The following is a 24,784-nucleotide window of genomic DNA, read 5'->3' as shown; positions in this document are numbered from 1 at the left end:
TTTGGTAATATCAATCTGGAATCTGCTGAACACTTATTTTTTAACTGCTCCAAAGCCTAGTTTGTCTAGAATTTCCTTCATACTAACACTGGATTAAACTTTTTCTTTCCAGACAATATCTGCTCTAGTGCTTGGATTAGTGATTATGAGCTTCCCAATTATACTATCTTTACATAGCTGCCATAATCTAGTTCTTATGGAAAGCCGTTGTGATGCTATCTTCAGGAATATCTCCCCGAATTTCACTCTTATTGCCATTAAAGTAATGCCCCATGTCACTAATTTTTTGTAGGGAGATGCTACAATGGTGGGAAGAAGGCTCATTCTTAACAACTTTTTTGCTGCCGATGGCCCTTTCCTCTTCATTTCTACTTGCTGGAATCCTGATCGCCAGTCTGGTTCTATGGGATTTTTCATTGCAAATTCTAACTATAATATTTCAATTGCAGGGTGTAGTCAAGTGTCTTCTGATTCTAGCTGTGCATTGGATCTACATGCTATGACCAAAGTCCTTCGTTTCCTGATCGAGAAACCAATTCATGTGCAATATATCTTCAGCAGCAATCCTGGGATCCTCTCTATTCTCAATCAACCTGATAACAGAGTTATCTGGCGCCTGACCCCTATAATCCATGATCTTATTACTTTGTTGGAATTGGCTGCGCGACAAATTTCATCCATCATTCCTTTGTCTTGGATGAAGCCTGCTTCTCACCTTGCTGTTCTTGGCGCCAACGTCCACACACTCACTCTCTTTACCTGCCGGGTAGGCAATTACCATTCTGGGGCATGAAGACTTTTTCCACTGCTGGCTTTTCTTTCAGTCTTTTTGAAACTTTGTTGTTGTTGTTTTTTATTATCTTTCTTAATAAAATTAGCCTTCGGGGTTCTTTCAAAAAAAAAACACACGATTACTATTTAATCATGCAAGTAGATTGCTTGTTGTGTTTGGCCTAGTGTTGATTTCATTACTTAATTATAGGACCCTCCAAAGGGACTGATTCTGGGGCTCAAATTGGAAATTTTTTGTTGAGTTCTGACATTTCTCAGATAAGTAATCCACTTAAGCGCCTGTGTTTTTTTTTTTTAATTTCAGGTAAACTATACTCAATTTTTCAACTATTATTGGGCTATTTGTTTATTTACTTGATTTTGGAAAAATAATTAGCCTCTTAATTAATTGTTCATTATTCATTATTGTTGTTATTTCTTTAAATATTGAATAATTTATTGGCAATTTTGATCTCACAATATTTATTTATTTTATTATTCTTTTATTTAATTAATTTTTAATCGTGGTTGTGTTGTCTGGTTATCTTGGATTTCTCAACATTAAATTCCAAATTTTTATTTATGATTATTAAATTGTCTATCTTTTTATTTATCCTTAATCTATTCCCTTATTATTGTATGTATATCACATAATTTTGTGTCAATTTATGCACCTACATAAATTGCTTATGAAATTATTCACCTAGTTATTTGGAATATATGTATAATTTTGGATTCTGTCTGCAAAATTTTCTGATTATGATTTTTTTTTTGTCTCCAAGTGAACTGTACTTAACCCTTTCAAGTGGGGGTTAAACATTAACCTTGTCAGCAAGAAATTCTAGAAAGATGAGACTGGTCCATTGGTGAAATAATAACAGCCTTTGATATTTAGTTTTGGGTCACTAAGGATAAATATATGACCTCTGTTATTTTGGCTTGAGTCACTATGGGTAAACAAATGACCTTTGACATCTATAGTGAATTTGGAGACATTCTTTTGATTGAAAATATGTGACCTTTATGTTTTGCATTACTAGTTTAAGTATTCCCCGACTGTTATATTTGTAGGTTAATGATTACATTTGACCTGATTATGTTACCTGCCTGATTTCTTTTAAAAATGTTGGCAAACTGATGTTTTGGTCATAATTATTCTAGTATATTTTAGATTCGAGTTTTGTTTTCCAAATTTGGGTTACTTACTAAGCTAGTGAGCTCATGAAATTGTTTTTAAACCTTTTTCAGATCTGGAGTAGTAGATCCAGGGACTTCTTAGCAACCTACCAGTAGTTGTATTTTTTTTTCCTTTGGGAATTGTATCTTGAGTTGTTTGTGTTATCGGGGCATATGATCCTGTATTTTGGACTCCTTTATTTTGACTATTTCTTTATTTGAACCTATGATGTATTTCTTAAGTTGTACCTGTATTCTGTATTTCTGTTAGTTTGTTACATTGTTCACTCCGAGTTAGGTTCTGAGGCCTTACAGTCTTAATGGGTTCATGCCCTGTGAAATTATGGTCGTTTATCCGTGTGCTGGGTACGGGGTGTAACAGAAGAGGAGAAACAGAGTATGATACCAACTGAGAGCAATCATAAGGAATAAGCTATATCTAACCCCCATTGCCTTTTTTTCTCCATCGAGAGCCTTATGGATCTTACCATCCCTTCTTCTTTAGCCCGATGGAGATTAATGTGTTTGGAAGTTTAGTAGAGAGAGTGTATGTAAAGGGCACTCCATGTTATCGATGACGTGGATGCCACAGTATTCATTATGCGATTTCGTTAAGGTTGCTAAGTTTGTTTAGCATTACTCTTTTAAGATTTAGTATTACAAGGGATGCACCTTGAGTAACCATTTGTCCCTCATAGCTTTCTCAAAAACATATCTTGTGGTATCTGTGGACTCCTTTTTTCTCACCAGACCTTTAATTAGGGTTAGACCGGTTAAAATAAATGGATCACAAATCAAATTTAATTTTTTATGACTTCAAGAGATTATGGGTTCGTGACTTCCATTAGGGGCAAGCCCTTAATGTTAATTACCCTGGGCATTGTCGCAGGAACCTCCGATTAAGAAATAAGTGTGAAAAGGAAACAAGTTGTGATAATAAATTTCATTCATTTCAATAAATATGAATTTACAGATTTTGTTGTTAATAGAAAGAATTTGAAACCATCTTGATGCCACTTAGGTTTAAGGGCCTAAGTAAGCAATGATTAAGTGTTTTATCTCGCTCCAACTATTTTGCTGAAAAAGCGTGCTTTAACTCTTGACGGCATCTAGTCTTCATCAAATTTTGAGAATTTGAATCTTGTACATGATTTAGAAACTTGTGATCTTGTGTTTTGGACGTTTTGCGCCCTAAATTTGATTTTTATCTTGAATTTGATTCTCTATGTTGATGAACCATAAACTTGCTTTTGACTTTCCATAAGCTTCAACTTTTATGCTTGTGCAGCTTTTTTCCAGTCTTTGCTTGTGAAACTCTTGAGCCTTTGACTTTTTTTTTATGTCTTGAAACTATTGAGTTCAATTGTCGATTTATATATATATATTCAAATATTGACTTGTGAAACTTTGTGGGTCTTCAACTTTTGATGTCTTGAGACTACTGAGTTCAATTGTCGATTTATATGGATTTTTTTGAATATTGACTTGTGAAACTCTTTAGGTTTTCGACTTATGATGTCTTGACACTGCTGAGTTCAATTGTCGATTTGTATGAATTTTCAAGCCTTGACTCTTTTCATATCTTGAATCTTGACTTGATTGCTTTGGTTTTGATTTTTGCTTCATTATATATATATATATATATATATATATTTCTTATGACATCATATACAAATATATGTGGATATATAATTTATATATATAATGATATACTGCTGCATGTGCCTTGTTACCACGTTGCATCTCTTTGCCACTTTGAAATATATATCTCATTACCCCTCACAAAAAATTTAATTGTTGCCTCGAGATGAATCTTCTTGGTGTTGCTTTGGGATGAATATATATATACATACATCATATTCATATTTCATACCCATGTATAAGGTGGGCCTTTTTTTCTTTTAATTTATTTCCCTTATGGTGGGACCCGCTCTATTATATATATATATATATTTTTAATGAACGAGAACGTTGCATGTTTCTCATTCTCATTATCATTTGTTCATCTCGTGGTGGGGCCCGCTTTTTAATTTCTTTCTAATATGAGCTATACGGGTAGGGATGCCTACATTTGATCATTTTGATATGTCATTATATATATTTAATTAAGTGAAAACATGGACATAAGTCATAGCTTGGCTTTCATTGCATCAGAGGAGGCCCACTTGATAAAGTTTATAAGCTTAATGTCCTCTTTGCAAAGTTTCATGCACCTGGGTATTGCACATCATGAACATGCATGCATACTATAGCATGGTCCTCATTCTTTTCTTATTATTCATTTACTTCAATGCTTAAGTCAAAAATGCATTCTTTTATATATATATATATATATATACAATATGGAGAAACTGGTGTCTTTATAAATGCTTTGATTCTTTCATATTTGGGTGATAGAGACTCCACCAGCTTGTTTGGACATATATATATATATATATATATATATATATATATATATATATATATATTTATATCAACCTCTCAGACTCATAATTTTTACTAGTATCTAGTAACATCCATAATGTTGCACCTTCAATTATTATCCAGCACAAAGATGGTGACCAAGCCAATCTTCAGCTCTGCATTCGCTTACATAACAAAACTAAAACACATCACACTCAAATTAGGAAACATGAGGCTTGTATATACAGCACATTATGCACACCATTTATAAATCTTCTTGGGTTCACCAAAATGGACACCACCTGAAATAGTTTTAAAGCCTCACAAATAACTCGTGGTCTACTTAACGTGTATCATCACAAATTAAGGGACTATGAATTGCTACTTGTTGCGTGGAACTGGTCTTGATGCTGATGATCCGAGACTCATTGAAGTTGAAAAGCTTCCCATTTATGATTGGATCATGCACAAAAGCTTACATCGTCGCTATGGCATTATCTTTATGCGTTCGAAGAACTCACATCACATTTTCACATGTGCATCTGAAATTTCCTTCAAGCAATGACGAGATCGCCAAAACAAGAGTGCATGGGATCGGTTTCAAAGCAAACTTAGCAAAGAATATTTCAGATCAACAATAGGTTGCGCAACAAGCTTGCGAGTTCTTCATTTGTTGAATAGGAAGAACAACATTGTATAACCCCACAAGGGAAGACCCAGAAAATGAACATCATCCGGTCAGGATACTCCTCCCATAAAATAGCATACTTGGAAACCTTACAGGAAATTGCAGTTCTTGGCCTCCTTGCGAACGACATCAAGCGCCGAACAATAAGCTCAACACCCTCCGCGTAGTGCTCCTTCACTTATTTGCTGCTAGCATAAAGATCTCCTTCACTTCTTTGCTTCTCCAGAATCGGATTTGAGCATGGATCGACGACAAGAAGAACCGAATTGACAACAAGAGGCACGAGCAGAAATGAGTACTGACTAACAATCTTGCTATTGAGGGATATTGTAGCGAATTTGTTGAAGGATTTGTGATCAAAGAGTTCGACCGGTATCGCCATAGATTTTGGGCAATCTCAAGTGCTTTGAGAGAGGGAAAGCTTGTGGAGGTAGTTGGAGACGATAACGGAGGTAGTTCCATCACCGGCAGCAGCATCCTTGAAGATCTTCACGAAGACGAACAAGCACTGACTTGGATCATTCGATTGACGCTCTTGAAATCTCGTGACAAGAATCTAATTGCTTTCAGCCTCCTTCCTCCATCTCAGGCAACGACAATGACAGTAGCGGCAACAGTAGTGGCACATCAACAACAGCAGCAACAGCACAACATCAACAGTAACAAGGGTGGCATCCTTGGACGGGAGATGCTTCTCGATCTTGAGCTTCTGCCTCCACTGAAGCTTCTTCCACCCAGAGTCTCCCGCTTCCTCCTTCCTTTGTCTTTCGTCCCTCTTTCCTTTTGTCTTCTTTCTTTGTCGCTTCCTCGCTAGTTTTCTCTGTCTTTCCGTTCTTCTTTCTTTCCTTTCTTTTTCTTCTAGGGAGAATTTTTTTTTCTCCGGCGGGTTCCTCCGCTGGCTCATCCTCGTCGTCTTCTTCTTCTTCCTTCTTCTTATTTTCCTCGCTCTCTTCAGTTCTTCTTTGGCCGGTTAGACTCCTCCTCTGAAGCTTCTTCTCCCCGAAGGAGACAACCTTAGACGGGGATCTTCTTCTTTATTATCTGAATACATTTTTTTAGCTCAGAGAAAACCAGCCTCTCTTCACCTCTCCTTCGTCTTTCTCCCATCAGTCCCCGTCCTCTTCTTCTTGAGTATATCTTTGGCCGAGAGAAGCCCAGAATCCCCTCTTCTCCTTTATTATCTCCGTCTCTCCCCGTAGGTCTTCTTCGTCTCCTTCATAATATGTTTTGCCGAGAGAACCCCAGGATCTTCTCCCCTCTCGTTCTTTGAACCGCCTTGTCCCTTTTAAAAGCCATCATGTCTTCGTGGCGACGTGGAACGGTTTCCAGATCGTGGAGAGACGTGGTGAAGTTATCCATATCATGGGGTGACCGCGTCATCCTTTCTTATATTATATATATATATATATATATTTATATAAATTATTTTATTTTAATTTATTATATATGTATTATAATCTTTAATATAATTATTATCATCTATACATACGTTTATGTACTTACTTTATTTATTTGGTTTGGTTTATGTATGCATATTATTATATATCATTTTGTTTATTTATTTTATATTATTATACATTATCCTTTTTTTTTATCTGATTTGAGTTTTATAAGATATGTATTTTATTTTATTTTATTTTATTTATTTTATTTTTTTAAAGATATATATATATTATATTATTTTTTTATTTTACTTGATTTGATTGATTGATTTGCTATTATATATATATATATATCCATATCTATATATATTATATTATTTATTATTTATATATATTTATGATTATTATTTTATTTGATTGATTGATTTTTTTTTAATTTATTATCGGATTTTATTTTATTTTAATTATATATATATATATATTTTGCCTGATTTTATTTTAATTTATCTTATATATATATATATATATATATTTATGATTTGAATTATTTAATTGGCTTTTTTTATTTTAGTTGCTTTTTTTATCTTTTATCCTATTTTTATTTTATTAATTATTATTTTTATTTTCTTTTAATTTATTATATTTGTTATATATATATATATATTTGCCTCATGATTTGTATTCGCCGTTGATCTTGGTATTGTGGTCGCATCAAGATCGCTGCTATAGGCTAGTCTTGAAATTTGGACTGCCTCAAGATCGGTGCTCTTAGCTGAAAATTTGAGTACTTTATTATATTACCTTGAGATCTGTGCTCTAAGCAGATCTTGATATTTTAGTATTTAGGATCTTCTCGAGATCTATGCTCTCGGCTGGCATTTGAATATTTAAGATTGCCTTGAAATATGTTATCTCTGCTGATCTTGATATTTGTATATTTTGTATATTTTGGATCGCCTTGAGATCTGTGCTCTTGGCTGATCTGGATATTTGAATATTTTTAGATTACCTCGAGATCTGTGCTCTCGGCAAATTTTGATATTTTGAGTATATTGGATCGCCTCGAGATCGGTGCTCTTGGCTTATCCGGAGATTTGAATATTTAGATCGTCTCGAGATCGGTGCTCTTGGCTTATCTAGAGATTTGAGTATTTTTAGATCGTCTCGAAATCTGTGCTCTCGACTAATCTTTGGGATTTTGACTATTTTAGATTGCCTTGAGATCTGTGCTCTCAGCTAATCTTAATATTTGGATATTTTGTATATTTTGGATCGCTTGGAGATCTGTGCTCTAGCTGATCCAGATATTTGAATATTTAGATTGCCTCGAGATCGGTGCTCTCGGCAGATCTTGATATTTGAGTATTTTAGATCGCCTCGAGATCGGGTGCTCTTAGCTTATCCAGAATTTGAATATATATATATATATATATATATATATATATATATATATATATATATATATATATATATATTTAGATCGCCTTGAGATCTGTGCTCTAGGCTGATATTTGGATTTTAATATTTAGATCGCCTCAGGATATGTATTCTTGGGTGATCTTGAATATATCCATATATTATAAAATTTATTTATCTTATCCACATGTTGTCCTAATTTGATTATGATTGGGTCACATGTGGTTTTAAAAAATTTAATTTGATTTGAATTAGGACATGCAAATTTTTTTTATTTTTTATTTTATTTTATATAAACAGTATCCTCATCACAAATTATATGACATCCACATGACATCTTTACCCTCTCCAAAAAAACCCGTAGTGGCAAGGTCGCCTTCACCTCCATCACCAGCGGCTCCATGCTTGACGCCACCTACATAAAATCCATCAAACAAGTCCCCAGACAATCTCTTTGTCATCTCTGTCTCTTTCTCTATCTCTGTCTCTGTCTCTCTGTCTCTGTCTCTGTCTCTGTCTCTGTCTCTGTCTCTCTCTTGATCATCTTCCTTGATCTCCTCATTACCCACAGTGCTTCTAGCATTAATCTTACCACCCTTCTCAAGAAAGTCAGTGACTAGACCTTAGTCAAAAAGATGTTGAGGGCACTAGCGGTACCTTCAAGGTTGTCAAACTTGCTTTTTTTTACTAGGATCAATAAGAGGTCCATAAAATCTTATCGTAAGATCTAATCGTAAAATCATAAGATATTACTTATACTAAAAATTGGTATTAATATACACACACAAATACTTATGAGCTAAAATTACACATATTAAAATAAAACTAAAAATCAACCAGTTTGGAAATGATCTTCACAATTAAAATGGGCACCACTGAATTTATTATTAAATTCAAATTCTTCAAAAGGCATAGAATCAAAAAAAATAAAATTCAAATACTTACAATATGTAATGGACCTACAAAGCCGAATGAATGAGGAAAGTACATGCTCTCCTCCTTGTGTGTTTACTAAAATATAAACATAGAAATAACTTCTCTAGATATATGCAAAACAAAAAATTAGATATGACGCTTGCATATAAAATTAAATCACTAAACAAAATATATAACATTAATAAGACTAAAACCACCAAGAAAAAATCAACAATAACAACATTTAGTCTTTTGAGAGTTCACAACATTAACAAGTTCCCAACATTATCAAAAATACATAAAAGACTAACAACAATCAAAATGATAAATGAAAAGTGAAACTTAAAAAAAATCATTCAACTTTTCTCCAAACAATAACCCTCCATATCATCACCACCAGTATCATCGCCATCATCACTAACTCCAATTTCAAATCCAAGGTCAGTATGTCCAAAATTCAGAAGGCTCAAAGTCATGAATTTCAAGAGGAGTTACATCTTTATCATGGTTGTCAATATCATTAAATGCTACTTCATTTCCATCACTTCCATCTTCTCTACTCTCTTCACTTCTTTGACTATTAAGCACATTTACCCAATTTTGACTTGATGATGTTGAAACACATTGATCATTTTCTTTAGTAATCCACTAAATGTCAGAATCTAGTTCTTCAAATGGACCTTGACCTTTTTGTAGGCTCTGCTGTTTTATTTCCTGTTAGTGTTGTTTCTTAATAATTGTGGTTTATCCACTTTATCAAAAAAAAAATATTTTGAGAATATGCTTTTTAGGGTAAAATTTGGGGTTTGTGGTTGGAGTATAATTTACTGTAGTAGAATCAAATTTGGGATTTGGCGTAGAAATTTAGGGCTGTGGATTGAAGATGCTGATATTTTTTAATAGGAGTGATAGATAAATTCATTTGAAAAATAACATGTACAGTTTTGTTTGATTGCAAACTTTAGTGCGACCCTTTTTTTAATCTCTCTACCTTGCAGTATTGTTCACTTTGGTCCTACTTTCAAAATGTTCATTATATTCCCCATCCTTTGCCTTCTTTTTTTCTTTAATTTTAATTCTTATGTTTGACAATTTTCCACTTACATTGTCTATACGCTTTCACAAAAAAAAAAAAAGTAAAAGAATGAAGAAAGGGATAGAATGAGAATTTGACTCCCTGTTAACATAACGGTTGAGGGTTCATGGCTTGTCCAAATTATCAAATAAATAAATAAAGAAAAATAAGGGTTAATTCATCATTAAACAAAGCTGTTTATAGAATTATTGGAAAAAGTTCAATGCACATCTTTGATTCACGAACACCTTAATCATTTTGTTTTCTATTATTTCTGTTTGCATGGGAGGGAGTTGTAATTCTACCCTCTCTAAGGCATTGAGAGTCAGCTATTTCTAATTTCAAGAGTTTAAACTACAAGTACCACACCTTTACAAGTTTTCAATAATTTTTTTAGTCTAAACAGGATATTTTTATGTGCAACAAAATTGCCATGTTCTAGACTTGCGACAATTCCTTAGACTAATACGGTAATTTGGCATGTAATGGGTTGTGGTGGTGGATGAGGAGGTGAGATAGAGCGTTGGTGGAAGCGGAGGGAAGGAATGTTAGTAGAGTTAGCTTTGGGGCAGGAGAACAAAGAGTTTGAAACCATAATCCTAGTTGGGGGCTTGGGTAGTGGGAGAGGAAAGCCAAAGAGGTTGATGAAGGTCGCAAGAAAGCCAACAACCTTCCTGAAAACCACCTCTGAATGACACGACATCCATGTATTTCACATACACTCTCTCCTAGTCAGCTTCTCAAAAAATAAATAAATAAAATAAAATAAAATACTAACCGCCATCAAGATGCCTCTCCTCCTTCATCTCCCTTCTCCGATCACAATCATCTTTACATTTTAGTTTACTCACATGTTCAATAAATTTCTAAAATTAAAATAGAAAAATTTAAACTTGTATAAGAGCAAAAGGAAAAAAAAACACATAATGTTAAGATCTCTTTCACCATGACAAATTTTAGCAATATAGTATGATTCACCACCAAATTCAACATTTTCATAACAAAATCAAACAAAATGTGAATTATTAGAACCAATTTTTTCCTGATTTCACTAATAAGCCATCCAACTGTTCTAGCTTTGCAAACCCCCATCAAAGATCATTATAAACACTAAAAAAAACCTTTAATTCTACTAAAGAATCAAAACATGTTGAACAATCTCAAATCTCTTAGAGAGAGAGAGAAGGAGAAGGAGGAAGAGGAGAAGATGAAACAGAGTAGCATACAAACTGAGAGCAAGCATAAGGAATGAGGTATATCTAACCTCCATCGCCCTTCTTTTCTTCATCGAGTGCCCTACGGTCATTATCTGCTAATATCTACCGATATAGAAAGTGAGGTGTTTTCCACTATAAACCGTGGCTTCTTTTTTATTTGATTTTATACTTTCTTACAAAGATCAAATTGCTTTCTATTTAGATTTTACTAACCTTGACTTACTTATGTGGAAACCAGTGGGTTTCTTACATTGGTTGCTGAGCCTTCTGTGTCCCTAATTTCCCATCTATTAATCTACTTTCTTACAAACATCAGAAATGCTTTCTTTTTACTAACCTTGACTTACCTTTCTAGAGATTAGTGGGTTTCTTAGACCAGTTGTTGAGCCTTCTGTGTCTTTAATTTCAAATTAATTAATCTATTATCAAAACGGATCTTACCTACTAATGATGTAATCCACCTCTAGATAATAGTATTCAATGTCTCATGTCTTGTTTGTTGCTGCTAATGTTTGTACAAAGTAAAATCAATTATATTTTTTTTATATAAATATCCAAATTCCATTCTCTCTCATTACAACAATGTAACTTCATTTGATTGCCTTTCTTTTATTGTGAATGCGAGAGCTTCACGTCTTTGCACATGTCTGATTTATTCTATACTTTTGACCTATTATCAGTGTTTTTTGGAGTATGCTTGTAAATTACACTTTGTCTTTCTGCTTGTTTGTTTTAATATTTTTTTTTAATTATTATCAAATAATAAACGCTCTATAATTAATGATGCATTCATGTAAGTTGAAGTGCCTTAATTTCTTTAGTATTACTATTGTATTTAGGTGTTTATATTTGTTGGTTTTTCTTTTGTCAAAATTTTTTTAATCATCATTAGGGAGGAAATAACGAACTATATATATTCTTTCATAAATTTTAATGAACTATTTTTTAATAGGAGTGATAGATAAGTTCATTTGAAAAATAACATGTACAGTTTCGTTTGGTTGCAAGCTTTAGTGCAGCCTTTTTTTTTAATCTCTCTACCTTGTAGTATTGTTCACTTTGGTCCTACTTTCAAAATGTTCATTATATTCCCCATCCTTTGCCTTCTTTTTTCCTTTAATTTTAATTCTTATGTTTGACAATTTTCCACTTACATTGTCAATACTCTTTTACAGAAAAAAAGAAAGTGAAAGAATGAAGAAAGGGATAGACTGAGAATTTGACTCCCTGTTAACATAGTGGTTGAGGGTTCATGGCTTGTCTAAATTATCAAATAAACAAATAAAGAAAAATAGGGGTTAATTCATCATTAAACAAAGTTGTTTATAGAATTATTGGAAAAAGTTCAATGCACATCTTTGATTCACGAACACCTTAATCATTTTATTTTCTATTATTTGGGTTTGCATGGGAGGGAGTTACAATTCTACCATCTTTAAGGGATTGAGAGTCAGTTATTTCTAATTTCAGGAGTTTAAACTACAAGTACCACACCTTAACAAGTTTTCAATAATTTTTTTAGACTAAACAGGATATTTTTATGTGCAACAAAACTGCCATTTTCTAGGCCTACAACAATTCCTTAGACTAATAAGGTAATTTGGCATGGAATGGGTTGTGGTGGTGGATGAGGAGGTGAGATAGAGCGTTGGTGGAAGCGGAGGGGAGGAATGTTGGCAGATTTAGCTTCGGGGAAAGAGAACAAGGAGCTTGAAACCATAATCCTAGTTGGGGGCTTGGATAGTGGGAGAGGAAAGCCAAAGAGGTTGATGACGGTCGCAAGAAGGCCATGGCGTTGTACAAGAACGCAAGGTCTTCTTACTAGTCTTAGCACATTTTTAGATGAGTAATGCTAAATAAATCCAACAACCTTCCTGAAAACCACCTCTGAATGACACGAAATCCATGTCACCTAGACTCTATTTCACATACACTCTCTCTTGGTTGTAATTATTGACATTTTTATTTAGAATTGATAACAAGATTTTCAAGAATTATACACTGGTTGTAATCATTGACATTTTTATTTAAAATTAAGTTTTAATTACTACTAAGTTAAATGAAATTTTTTTTTTCTAGATCGGAAAAAGAAAGCTTGTACACCTTATTAACGCAATGAATTGCTAATAAAACTTTATAAAAAAATCCTATTTACCTTATATCCTTACAAAACATTTACAAGGAAAAAAAAATAAACAAATAAGGAAATAAGTAAAAATGATTTATAGGAATATATTGACAAAATATTATCATTAGAGGAATACAGTCCAAATAACCCATTTTTTAAGGGCTATTAAAAAATCCAAAAATTTAAAAATTAAAAAAAAAATGAAGATAACGTTTGACGGTAAAGATCATTTGGTGGGCCTCCTCGAGATATGAATACCCAAACCCGCCATCTATTTAAACCAATTCCTTCTTTCTCTCTCTCTCTCTCTCTCTCTCTCTCTCTCTTGATCATCTTCCTTGATCTCCTCGTTACCCTACTTCTATGCTTTGACTACTATCTTTAGAGGTGAAATAAGGAATTGCTTATTGGTGCTAACCATCATTAGAGGGAAAATAACGAACTATATGCGTTTTTTCACGAATTTTATTAGTTACTATACTTACTTTAGTTTTCTCTAACGCATGTGTCAACAATCCAATGATCCTTAATAACATTTGATTAAGAGAGTCAAAATTCATTTTGAAAACTCAAATGCAATTGTTTGCAACCGAACAATGTTTGATGAAGGAGAAAGTGCGGATCTTTTTATAATTTACAATGTCTTGAAAACTTCTTTATATGGTCTGCAATGTTCTACAAACTTGTCCATAACCGAACAAAATTGATAACAAGATTTTCGAGAATTATACACTGGTTGTAATTATTGACATTTTTATTTACAATTAAGTTTTAATTACTACTAGGTTAAATGAAAATTTTTTTTTCAGAGCGGAAAAAGAAAGCTTGTACACCTTATTAACACTGTGAATTGCTAATAAAACTTTATAAAAAAATTCATATTTACCTTATACCCTTACAAAAAATTTAAAGAAAAAAAATATTAAACAAATAACTAAATAGGTAAATAAGTAAAAATGATTAATAGGGGAATATATTGACAAAATATTATCTTCAGAGGAATAAAGTCCAAATAACCCATTTTTTTAAAGGGGCTATTAAAAAAATCCAAAAAAATTTACAAATTATGAAGATAACGTTTGACGGTTAAGATCATTTGGTGGGCCTCCTCGAGATATGAATACCGAAACCCGCCATCTATTTAAACCAATTCCTTCTCTCTCTCTCTCTCTCTCTCTCTTTCTTCTCCGGCGAATGAATGATCGGAGCTCCGGCGATATCTCAACAAGTGTAGGCCAATACTGCGGAGGAGAGAGAGGTGGTGAAGATTTCCAACGAAGGAGACCAGAATCTTGAAGATAACGAAGCACTGGCGCTGGGTAGGCCAAAGTGAAGGAGAAAACCCGTCGATCGTTATCGAACGGATGATTTACGGAAGAAGAAGAAGAAGCCCCTTCACATCCCGGAGGTAAATTAGGGTTCTTGATGTTTTCTTTTCTATGTGAATCGCTTATGGTTTTCTTGTTATATGGTTCTCTATTGAAATTGGAATCTTTCTTGTGGTTTTTTAGGGCAAAGGAATTAAGCTGAGGGACATCAAGAAGGGTACATTGATCTTTGTGGATTAATTCTTTTTATTTTTTTTTAATTCGTGAATGTATGATTCATGGTATTTTGAATATTATCAAAATTATGTGATTGTTTATGCCCTGATGTTCGTTCTTAATTGTTGGATTCTTTAGTGTCTTTAAATTTGAAAAGGAGAAAGATTGATGCTGATCTTTGATCTTTTCAAGTTACTCTCTTTTAATCGTTTCGCAAAGTTGATGATTCTTGGTAGTTTGAATATTAACAAAAAGATTTGATTTTTTATGCCCTGATGTTTGTTCATAATGTCGAATTCTTTAGTGTCTTGAAATTTGAAAAAGAGAGACTGATGCTTTTTCATGTTATTCTCTTTTTATCTTTTCATAGAATGTATGATTTATAATAGTTTGAATATTTGCAAAATGGTTCTGATTTTTCTTGGCTTGATGTTGTTCATATTATTGAATTCTTTAGTGTCTTCAAATTTGAGAAAGAGAGAGATTGATGCTGCTCTTAAAATTTTTCATGCTATTCTTTATGGGGTGAAGGTGAAGGTAGAGTTTCTATTATGATTGCGTTTCTTGTAAAATTGTTGCTTAATTTTGTTCAAGTTTGCTATTCTTTATGGAATTATTTCTTTTCAGGACAAAGATCTAAAGAGAAATATACTAGATTTCTCTGGGTTTTTATGGGGTCCTCAAGAGGAGGTAATTTTTCTTCCTATTTGTGGTGATAGTTTTGATTTTCTGATCAGGCGAGTGTTATATATTCAGATGGTTGATTTACCTGCTAACAATGTGTTACCTGTTGTCAATGATATGGATGAGAATGCAGTTCTGCAGATGCTAGAAGAACTTGGTGGCAATGATTTACCTGCTGTCAATGACATGGATGAGAATGCAATTTTTCAGATGATCTGGGGAATGCCATTTTGGAAGGTGATGCAAATCCTGGAAGGCAAGCTGGAGCTTCTAAATCTGAGGATTCCACCATTATTTGTTACCTTGTAAAACTATACAAACATAGAAATAGTCAAGCTTTTTTTGGATAGTAGTATGAGGCATATTTGTAATGTTCTCCAGTAAAAGATGTACTCAAAAAATTATTGAATAAATAAAATAAGGGAGGGAAGGAATTGAGGGAGTCTGGTGTTCTTATGGTGCTTTCTCTAAATTTCTTATTGCAAATATGAAGTACTTGGTGATGATGATGATGATGATGATTTTTATATCCAATGGAGATTATGAAGATGATGATTTTTCAAAGGATACAAAAACTATTGAAGTTGAGGAAGATGATGGTTGAGAAGAAGTCAGACCGAGAAAAAGGAGCTAACTCCAAATCTAATTTTCCTGCAAAGAAAAAGGTAAATTGTTTCTGGTTTGTAGATCATAATATGTGACTTTCTTTCTGAAAATAGTGTTCCCAATCATGATTTGCTAAAGTTGAATTTGGGTTCATAGGTTAACACATTCTTATGAAATTCTAAATATTCAAGGTTGTCGTAATAGCATCTCGATTTGAAATAGAATTTCCCTTCAGTGGTTTAAAATGAAACAATCATTATATCAATATCTTGTTTAGCCCTTCATGTTGAGAACTTCAGGCACATCTCCTTTCTGGCATTTTAGTACACACGCTGAATGTTAACCTTTTAACATCTATGGAAGCCATTGTTCATGATTAATCTCTATATAAATCTTTAGAAATGAATTGTACTTTTTTAACATCTGTATGATTGAACTACAAAAGTAAGCTTCTTTGTTCCTTCTGCTAATTATGCCTTATATTCTAAAAATCTAATTTGTTTCTTCAGGTGAATAAATGCATTTTCTCCTCTTGTGCTGGTATATCTCTGACGATATGTCAGTAAATCAATTTATAACTGAAATAGATCTGACACAAACTAAGGATACTCTCTTCTTCCCTCTAATTTGTATTTTGTAATTAACTGATTACTGTTCAAATTGCAGGTAGCTTGTGAGGTTTTTTTCCCTAATTCCTGCATAATTGAGTTTGTGGCCTATAAACTCATAATTACAATGCATTAGTGTACCGTAATTGATTTCAATTCCTTTGATTTGTTTAATATCATTGTGTTATATTACTGAAATTCATTCCCTGAAAATTTAACATGCAGGTGAACACTTTGTTATATATCTATCAGATAGAAAACATGAGATACTGAACACAATCAAAGAGGTAGTGACCAAGATACATTATGATGCCGAATATCCTGGACAAAGACTCAGAATATGTAACTTGTACATTTCTCATATAGGCCTGAATGCAACAATATCTAACGTGCACCAATTGCACCATTACTTTAAGTGACGGGAGCTTGGGGCCGTATAATTTTAGGTTTTGCTTATCTGTTGCATTTGGAGAATGGATCATAGAAAGCCATTTCTTCAGTTGCATGTACATTAGCATCTTTTTTGTGCCCTAGGATTTGTTATAATTTGCATTATAGAGACTATCCTATTTTACTCTTCAAACATATCTGATGTGCACTAAGGCCTTTATCTGAACAACTTTTTCTTGTGCACATTGAAATGCATTGCCCAAAAAAAAATTCTTGCATTCTTTCTGATTAGTTTGGTGCTCAGAGTTTGCTTTTCTCTATTGTGCATTTTGTTATTTGAATGTATACTGGTATTTTGTTATACCTTTGTTGCGTTATTGTTTTGTGGAAGATGGATGCTAAGGTTAACACTTGTTATTTCTTTTGTAATGAGTCAATAAAAAGTTGTCTGATGAAGTGTATTATAATTTGTGCGATGTTTGCCTTGTCTAAAACATATGTTCAGGTTATTGCCGGCTTGAGTTCTTAGAGGATATTTTAAAATAGGAGTGATAGATAAGTTTATTTGGCAAATAGCACGTAAAGTAACGTTTTGTTGCAGGCTTTAGTGTAACTTTTAATTTTATTTCATTTTATTAATATTATTGTTATTATTATTTATTTATTTGTTTATTTATTTTTAATATCTCTCTACCTTGTAGTGTTGTTCACTTTAGTCCCTACTTTCAAAATGTTTCATTATAGTCCCGTATATTTTTGCCTTATTTTTTCCCCTTTAATTTTTTTATTTTTTTGTGTTGACATTTTTCTACTTACATTGTCGACATGCTTTCAAAATTTTTTTCATTGACTCCCTTTTAACATAATGGGTGAGGGTTCTTGGCTTCTCCAAATTATCAAATAAATAAAGAAAGAAATAAAAATAAGTGGTTAATAAACAAAACTATCTATAGAATTATGGGAAAAAAATGTAATGCACAATTTTGATTCACAAACAGTTCCGTAATCAGTTTATTTTCTATTATTTGGATTTGAATAGGGAGGAAGCCACAATTTTACCCTCTCTACCACATAGAGCGTTGATTATTTCTAGTTTCATGAGTTTTAACCCAAATTACCATGAGACAGAAGACGTGGATTCTATTTCACATACACTCTCTCCTAGTCAACTTCTCCAAAAAAAAAAAAACAAAAACAAAAACAAAAACTAATTACCATCGAGATGTCTCTCTCTTTTGGTGTGCCTTCTTTGAACACTGTCAGCTTCACATTTGAGTTTACTCACATGTTCAACAAAATTCTAAAATTAAAACAAAAAATTTAAGACTCATATAAGAACAAAAAAAGTAAGTTATGGACCTCTTGGTTACCGTCGTTAAACTCTTAGATTCGAACCCTCTGGGGCTTCACCTCAAGAGCTATCTTTTAGAACATTTGGTTTGAAAGAAATAATCAGGTTTTTAATTTAACCGCTTTACTTGTCAATTCGATTATTTGTAAGATTGCTAATATGCTTATATCTTGGTTTTCCATAGCTTCTAACTCATGACAACAACTGCCAAGTGAAGCTACTGAGAGGATTAAGTGCTACCTCGACTTCATGAGCGTAAGGGCTTTGAATCTCGCAGGTGAGATGAACCAAGATACTGCTCTGGAGTAGGCTACTCCATGTTTCAGATTAGGTAGGACTGAGTTACCAGACGGTGGACTTCGCCAGCCTTTCCGCTTTTCTTTTTCTTTATTTTCATGTCTGTTTGCTTTTTCCCTAAGAGTGCTTCACCTCTAGTGAGAGCCTCTGTGTTCGATTAGTGGTGTTATCTTTTTCCGCTTATGTTTTCTCGTTTGACTCTTTTTATTTTCAATAAAGCAGTGGTTTATCCACTTTTATAAAACACACACACACACACACACACACACACACACACACACACACACACACACACAATTTTAGCTATTTCTATCAAAATCTCTTTCACCACAACAAATTCTAGAAATATAATATGATTCATCACCAAATTCAAAACTTTTCATAACAAACTTCATTAAATATGAATCACCAGAACCAATTCTTTCCTGATCCCACTAAAAAGCACTAGGAAACAAACAAATCAAGAAAATAAAAAAACAAACCTTAGTTCTGCTAAAGAATCAAAACATGTCGAAGAATCTCACATCCTTTAGAGAAAGAGGGGAGGAGGAAGATGTAGACCCCACCTTTGTTTCTTCCTCTTGTTATGAGAGACAACAGTGGGATTTCGAACTTTCTCTTACCTCTATGAAATCATGAGAATTTTTTATTCCCGAAATGGTTGTTGCTTACATTTAAAGTGCTTCGAGAGGAGGGCTTGGTTTCTTCTCACTAATTGACGCAGCTCCTTGAAGTCGTTGATGATGAAGTGAGGGCGGAGTGACATCTAGTTCATCAGCAAGTGCTTAAGGTTAGCACCTTCAAAATCTACATTACCTTCTGTTGGTTTAGTGTTAGCTTCTTCTGAAGCTTGATCTTGTGTTTTTACTGCAACTTGTGATTTTTTAATACTCTTGTATCCCTTAATTCTAAGCTTAGCACTTCTACCTTGTTTTCAAACTACCATCTTAGTTTGAGTGGAGGTCATACCTTTTAACCATTCATTAGTGGTATAATTGGTTGCTGTTATCTTTCAAACTCTTTATATAGTGATTATGTTGTGTGTGTGTGTGTGTGTGTGTACCATTGTTGTCCCCAAAATTGCTTGTTGTGATTTTGTTTTGTAAACCTTGCATAGGTGTTTGATATATCATATATGTGTATATATATATATTAGATTCTCGCATGAGAACCTACAGCCACTTTCACAAATCATATGTGTGTTCCGTGGCCACCTAACTGATGTATTATTGAACATATATATATACACACCTATGATTATGACATGTAGCTTTGGGTATAATTAATTACGTTTATGCTTTGGAAACCATTATATTTAAAATGTCCGTGGGGTACGTACTTATGTATAAGTTATGTTATACGCTATTGTTTAGGCTTGAATAGAGAGATGTGTGTTTATATATACTTATAATTTGAATTGCAACCCACTTGGGTTTGCACTTGCACTTAAGAGTTGACCTACAGGCACTTATATATATATATATATATATATATATTGAGAAACAAGCCCTTATATTTTGCTCTCGAGAGCATGCTTAGGTTTAACACACGATTACTGTTAGAGCTAAAAATCTTCCTCTTTTCCCCTTGATGTGGCAAGTGGGGGACAGCCATCTTCTCAGCCATCTTCCCAGCCACTAGTGAATCCCTCTCCTCCATTTTGGGCCCAAATCGCCTCCAGTCTCACTCGCTCCATTAATCAATCTCCCCTCCATAATGTCCAAGTTCTCAAAAAAAAAAAAGAGACCACAACTGAGTTTGTCAAGATCGATAGTGATACCCTTTCCTGGGCTAGATCACGTTTCCAACATTCCCTCTTTGGCAAATTCTTTGGAAAACCAACGACCTTTGAGCAAGTTAAATTAATTCTGCTTTCCAAATGGGCCAAAATCGGCGAAGTCCATCTCTCCGATCTTCCCAATGAATACCTTCTAATTAGGTGTGATTCGCAAATGGTGATGCATCATCTTCTACAAGAAGGTCCTTGGACTATCAATGGCATCATCCTACAGCTCACCCCTTGGCGTCCATTCTTTGAACCAGCTTTCTCTAAGATAAACACTGCAGCCATTTGGGTTCAACTCCACAACCTCCCTGTGGAACTTTGGCACGGTGAAACGCTGGACTCTATTACTAGACACCTTGGAAACCTCCTGAAGGTTGATGAGTTAACTAGCTCTCTCGCTCGATCCAAATACGCCTGTGTTTGTATTAAGATAGACCTTTCCAAACCTCTGTGTAAGGGCTTCTAGGTAGGAGATGGTGTGCATCGCGTCTTTGTAATTGTGCTCTATGAGAGGCTGCCAACATTTTGCTACACTTGTGGTATGGTGGGTCATGGAACTAATGCCTGCTCTAGAAGACTAACGACAGGAAATGCCGGAGTCACTCCACTCCCTTGCTCTTTGCAAGGGTCGGCGGTAGACTCTGGGTATTCTTTGGACGACGGTAATGAGATCTTAGGTCCAGTTCCTCCCCCTCCCCGTCCTGATCCACCTGGTCATGAAAACACTCCCTCGTCTCCTCCTTTGATGCCGGATTCCGAATTTGGGCCCTGGTTGCTCGTCTCTCGCCGGCGAGGGCTTCAACGTGGTCACGGTGGTAGCGTTCACGCCAGCCACATGGCAGCTAGTTCGTCAACCGAAGAAACGAGTGGGCCTCGCGTTACCTGAGGTGATGTCGCAATGAGTCTACATGGCGGCCTTTGCGGGGGTGCCAGCAGGCGGCATGTCCTCTCTCCCACTTCCCAAGCTATTGATGTCACATCGACCCTGCCAATACTGTCTGTCAACATTGAATCTTCAAATCCTCCCCTTGATATCTCTAATCACCCTCGGGACCCTAACAAAGCCGCAACCATTAAAGATACTATCACTTCTGTTCCCCATCGGGACTCACCAACTAGTAATGTCACTCCCACTGCTTCGCCTTGGAACTCTCCACAAAGCATTATTACCCATATTGTTACCTCCACTAACCCGCACTCCCATCGAAAATAACCCAAGACAAGGGAAAAAGCCCACTCTACATTCTCTGCTCTACCTCCACTCCCCTCGGTCCTTAGGTCCTCACTTTGAGAAAAAAATCCCCTTCCTCTTCTAACCTCCCCCACAATCACCCACTCCCTGTTGGTGGATAAAGTCTCTGAGGCTCTGGATGGTGGTTCCACGGATGAAAGCAGTGAATGTGAAGACGATGAACTTGACGATTCAAATGATCAGATGTTAGACGAAGAAGAAAATTAGGATGAGGCAGATGACATGATGATGTTAAATCAATATGAATATGGTGTTCGAAGGAATGCTTTGATTAGGAAAGGGCATATCATTGTTGATGAGTCCCACAAGAAAGGGAGTATGGAGACTGGCAACTTTTTACCGTGTTCTCCTCTTTGCTCTTGTTACCCTACGTCCCCGTTTCCTTACAGGGAGTTTCTTCTCTTAATCTTCTCATTCACTCTTTTTTATGAGTAAAACTATTATTTGCTTTAATTGTAAAGGCCTCCTTATAAGAGATACTCTCTCTCGTGTATTTTCGACTTATTTGTCAGCATAAATTAGCTTTTTCTGTCTTATAGAAACTCATGAATGGACTAAGCACATCGAGATTGACTGTCATTTTGTTCGGGAATGTATTCAGTTTGGTGAGCTTATTGCTTCCTATGTGCCTACCAAGTTCCAGCTCGCTGATATCTTTACGAAGGCATTGGGTCATGATCGTTTACACTCTCTTCTCCGCAAGTTGGGCATTCGGGATCTTCATGCTCCAACTTGAAGGGGAGTATTAAGGAATGAATTCATCATTATATCAATTAATCAATCAGTTGTAATTAATTGTAATTATGTTATCATTTGTACCATATTAGGAGATAGCATGATCCTATAGTTATTCCTTGATTCTCAAGGAATATAACTGTTAAAGATAGAAAATAGTGATTTTCTTGTATTGTTTTTTATATTGCTTGATTCTCAAGTAACTTCCATCTTGTAAGCCACGTCGTGGGTTGTTCCCGGCATTATTTAACACGTAACCTCGGCCTCTACGGAGGTGTGAAATTTCCACCAATCTCTGAATTTCATATGGTACCAGAGCTTTTGCCTGAACCACGAAACCCTAGCCAACCCTAGCTGTCATCAAACACAAACCATGGCCGTCGAGCAAAACATCAAGATTATGGCTATTTTCTCACCTTTTTACGTCCACCCGTCTGATTATACAGGAATGATACTGACCACACAGCTGCTCACGGGAGACAATTATGCGGGATGGTCACGGACAATCCGATGTGCTTTGGTGGTGAAAAACAAGCTTGGGTTCATGGGCGGCTCGATCCAGACACTGGGAATTGATAACCCAAACCGCCATTGGTGGATTATCTGCAATAACATGGTAGCGGAATGGATCTGCAATTCGCTTGACAAGCCGTTGCAAAATAGCATCATGTCGAGTGACGCCAAGGCCATTTGGGAGGAGATGAATCAGCACTATTCCCAAGGCAATGCACCACGAATGCATCAGATCAAGACCGAGCTAAGTCTTCTACAACAAGAGGGAAAGTCCGTGACCGAATATTTCACGACCCTCAAGTGTTTGTACGATGAACTTGATGACTACTCTGAACCACTTTCTTGTACGTGTGAAGCTGCTCAAGATACATGAAAGAGAAAGAAGTCGAGAAGATCCATCAGTTTTTAATGAAGCTACCAACATTTTGCTACACCTATGGTATGGTGGGTCATGGAACTAATGCCTGCTCTCAAAGACTGATGACAGGAAATGCCGGAGTCACTCCACTCCCTTGCTCTTTGCAAGGGTCGGCGGTAGACTCTAGGTGTTCTTTGGACGACGGTAATGAGATCTCAGGTCCAGTTCCTCCCCCTCCCCGTCCTGATCCATTTGGTCATGAAAACACTCCCTCATCTCCTCCTTTGATGCCGGATTCCAAATTTGGGCCCTGGTTGCTCGTCTCTCACCGGCGAGGTCTTCAGCGTGGTTATGGTGGTAGCATTCGCGCCAGCCATGTGGCAGCTGGTTCAACAACCGAAGAAACGAGTGGGCCTCATGTTACCCGAGGTACTGTTGTAATGAGCCTGTGTAGCGGTCTCCGCGGGGGTGCCAGCGGGGGGCATGTCCTCTCTCCCGCTTCCCAAGCTATTGATGTCACATCGACCCTGCCAATACTGTTTGTCAGCATTGAATCTTCAAATCATCCCGTTCATATCTCTAATCACCCTCGGGACCCTAACAAAGACGCAACCATTAAAGATACTATCACTTCTGCTCCCCCTCGGAACTCACCAACTAGTAACGTCACTCCCACTGCTTCGCCTCGGAACTCTCCACAAAGCATTATTACCTATATTGTTACCTCCACTAACCCCTCTCCCATTGAAATAACCCAAGACAAGGGAAAATCCCCTCTACATTCTCTCTCTATCTTCCCTCCCCTGGTCATTAGGTCCTCACTTGAGAAAAATTCCCCTTCCTCTTCTAATCTCCCTCCACCAACCCCCACTCCTTGTTGGTGGATAAAGTCTCTGAGGCTATGGATGGTAGTCACATGGATGAAAGCAGTGAATGTGAAGACGATGAACTTGACGATTCAGATGATCAGATGTTAGACGGAGAAGAAAATCAGTTTGAGGCAGATAACATGATGATGTAAAACCAATATCAAGATGGTGTTCGAAGGGATGCTTTGATTAGGAAAGGGCATATCATTGTTGATGAGTCCCACAAGAAGGGACGTATGGAGACTGGCAACTTTTGACCGTGTTCTCCTCTTTGCTCTTGTTACCCTACGTCCTTGTTTCCTTACAGGGAGTTTCTTCTCTTTATCTTCTCATTCACTCTTTTTTATGAGTAAAACTATTATTTGCTAGAATTTTAGAAGCCTCCTTACGAGAGATACGCTCTCTCGTGTATTTTTGACTTATTCGTCAACATAAATTAGCTCTTTTCTGTCTTATAGAAACTCGTGCTAACTCTGAGCAACTTGACAGGTTTTGTTCCAAACTACCTTGCTCTTGGGGGTGGGCTGCCATTCATGCTGATGGGTACTCCAGAGGTATTATGGTTTGTTGGAACAAAAATCTTGGTCTGATCACTCTCATTGCTTACTCTCGTTGAGTTC

General features: G+C 35.5%; 1 protein-coding gene across 1 annotated transcript; it reads left to right on the top strand.

The window, feature by feature from the left end:
• Positions 1-12,648: 12,648 nt before the first annotated feature.
• Positions 12,649-15,865, top strand: LOC120263057. The gene is made up of 5 exons (XM_039270978.1): positions 12,649-12,678; positions 14,683-14,716; positions 15,173-15,252; positions 15,343-15,405; positions 15,610-15,865. The coding sequence occupies exons 1-5, from the start codon at positions 12,649-12,651 to the stop codon at positions 15,706-15,708; spliced, it is 306 nt and encodes a 101-aa protein (XP_039126912.1). The 3' UTR covers positions 15,709-15,865.
• Positions 15,866-24,784: the final 8,919 nt, after the last annotated feature.

Source organism: Dioscorea cayenensis, chromosome 6, assembly GCF_009730915.1.
Source record: "Dioscorea cayenensis subsp. rotundata cultivar TDr96_F1 chromosome 6, TDr96_F1_v2_PseudoChromosome.rev07_lg8_w22 25.fasta, whole genome shotgun sequence".
NCBI classification, from domain to species: domain Eukaryota; kingdom Viridiplantae; phylum Streptophyta; class Magnoliopsida; order Dioscoreales; family Dioscoreaceae; genus Dioscorea; species Dioscorea cayenensis.
Note: the sequence above shows the minus strand (reverse complement) of the source record. Positions and strands in the feature narration are given on the sequence as shown.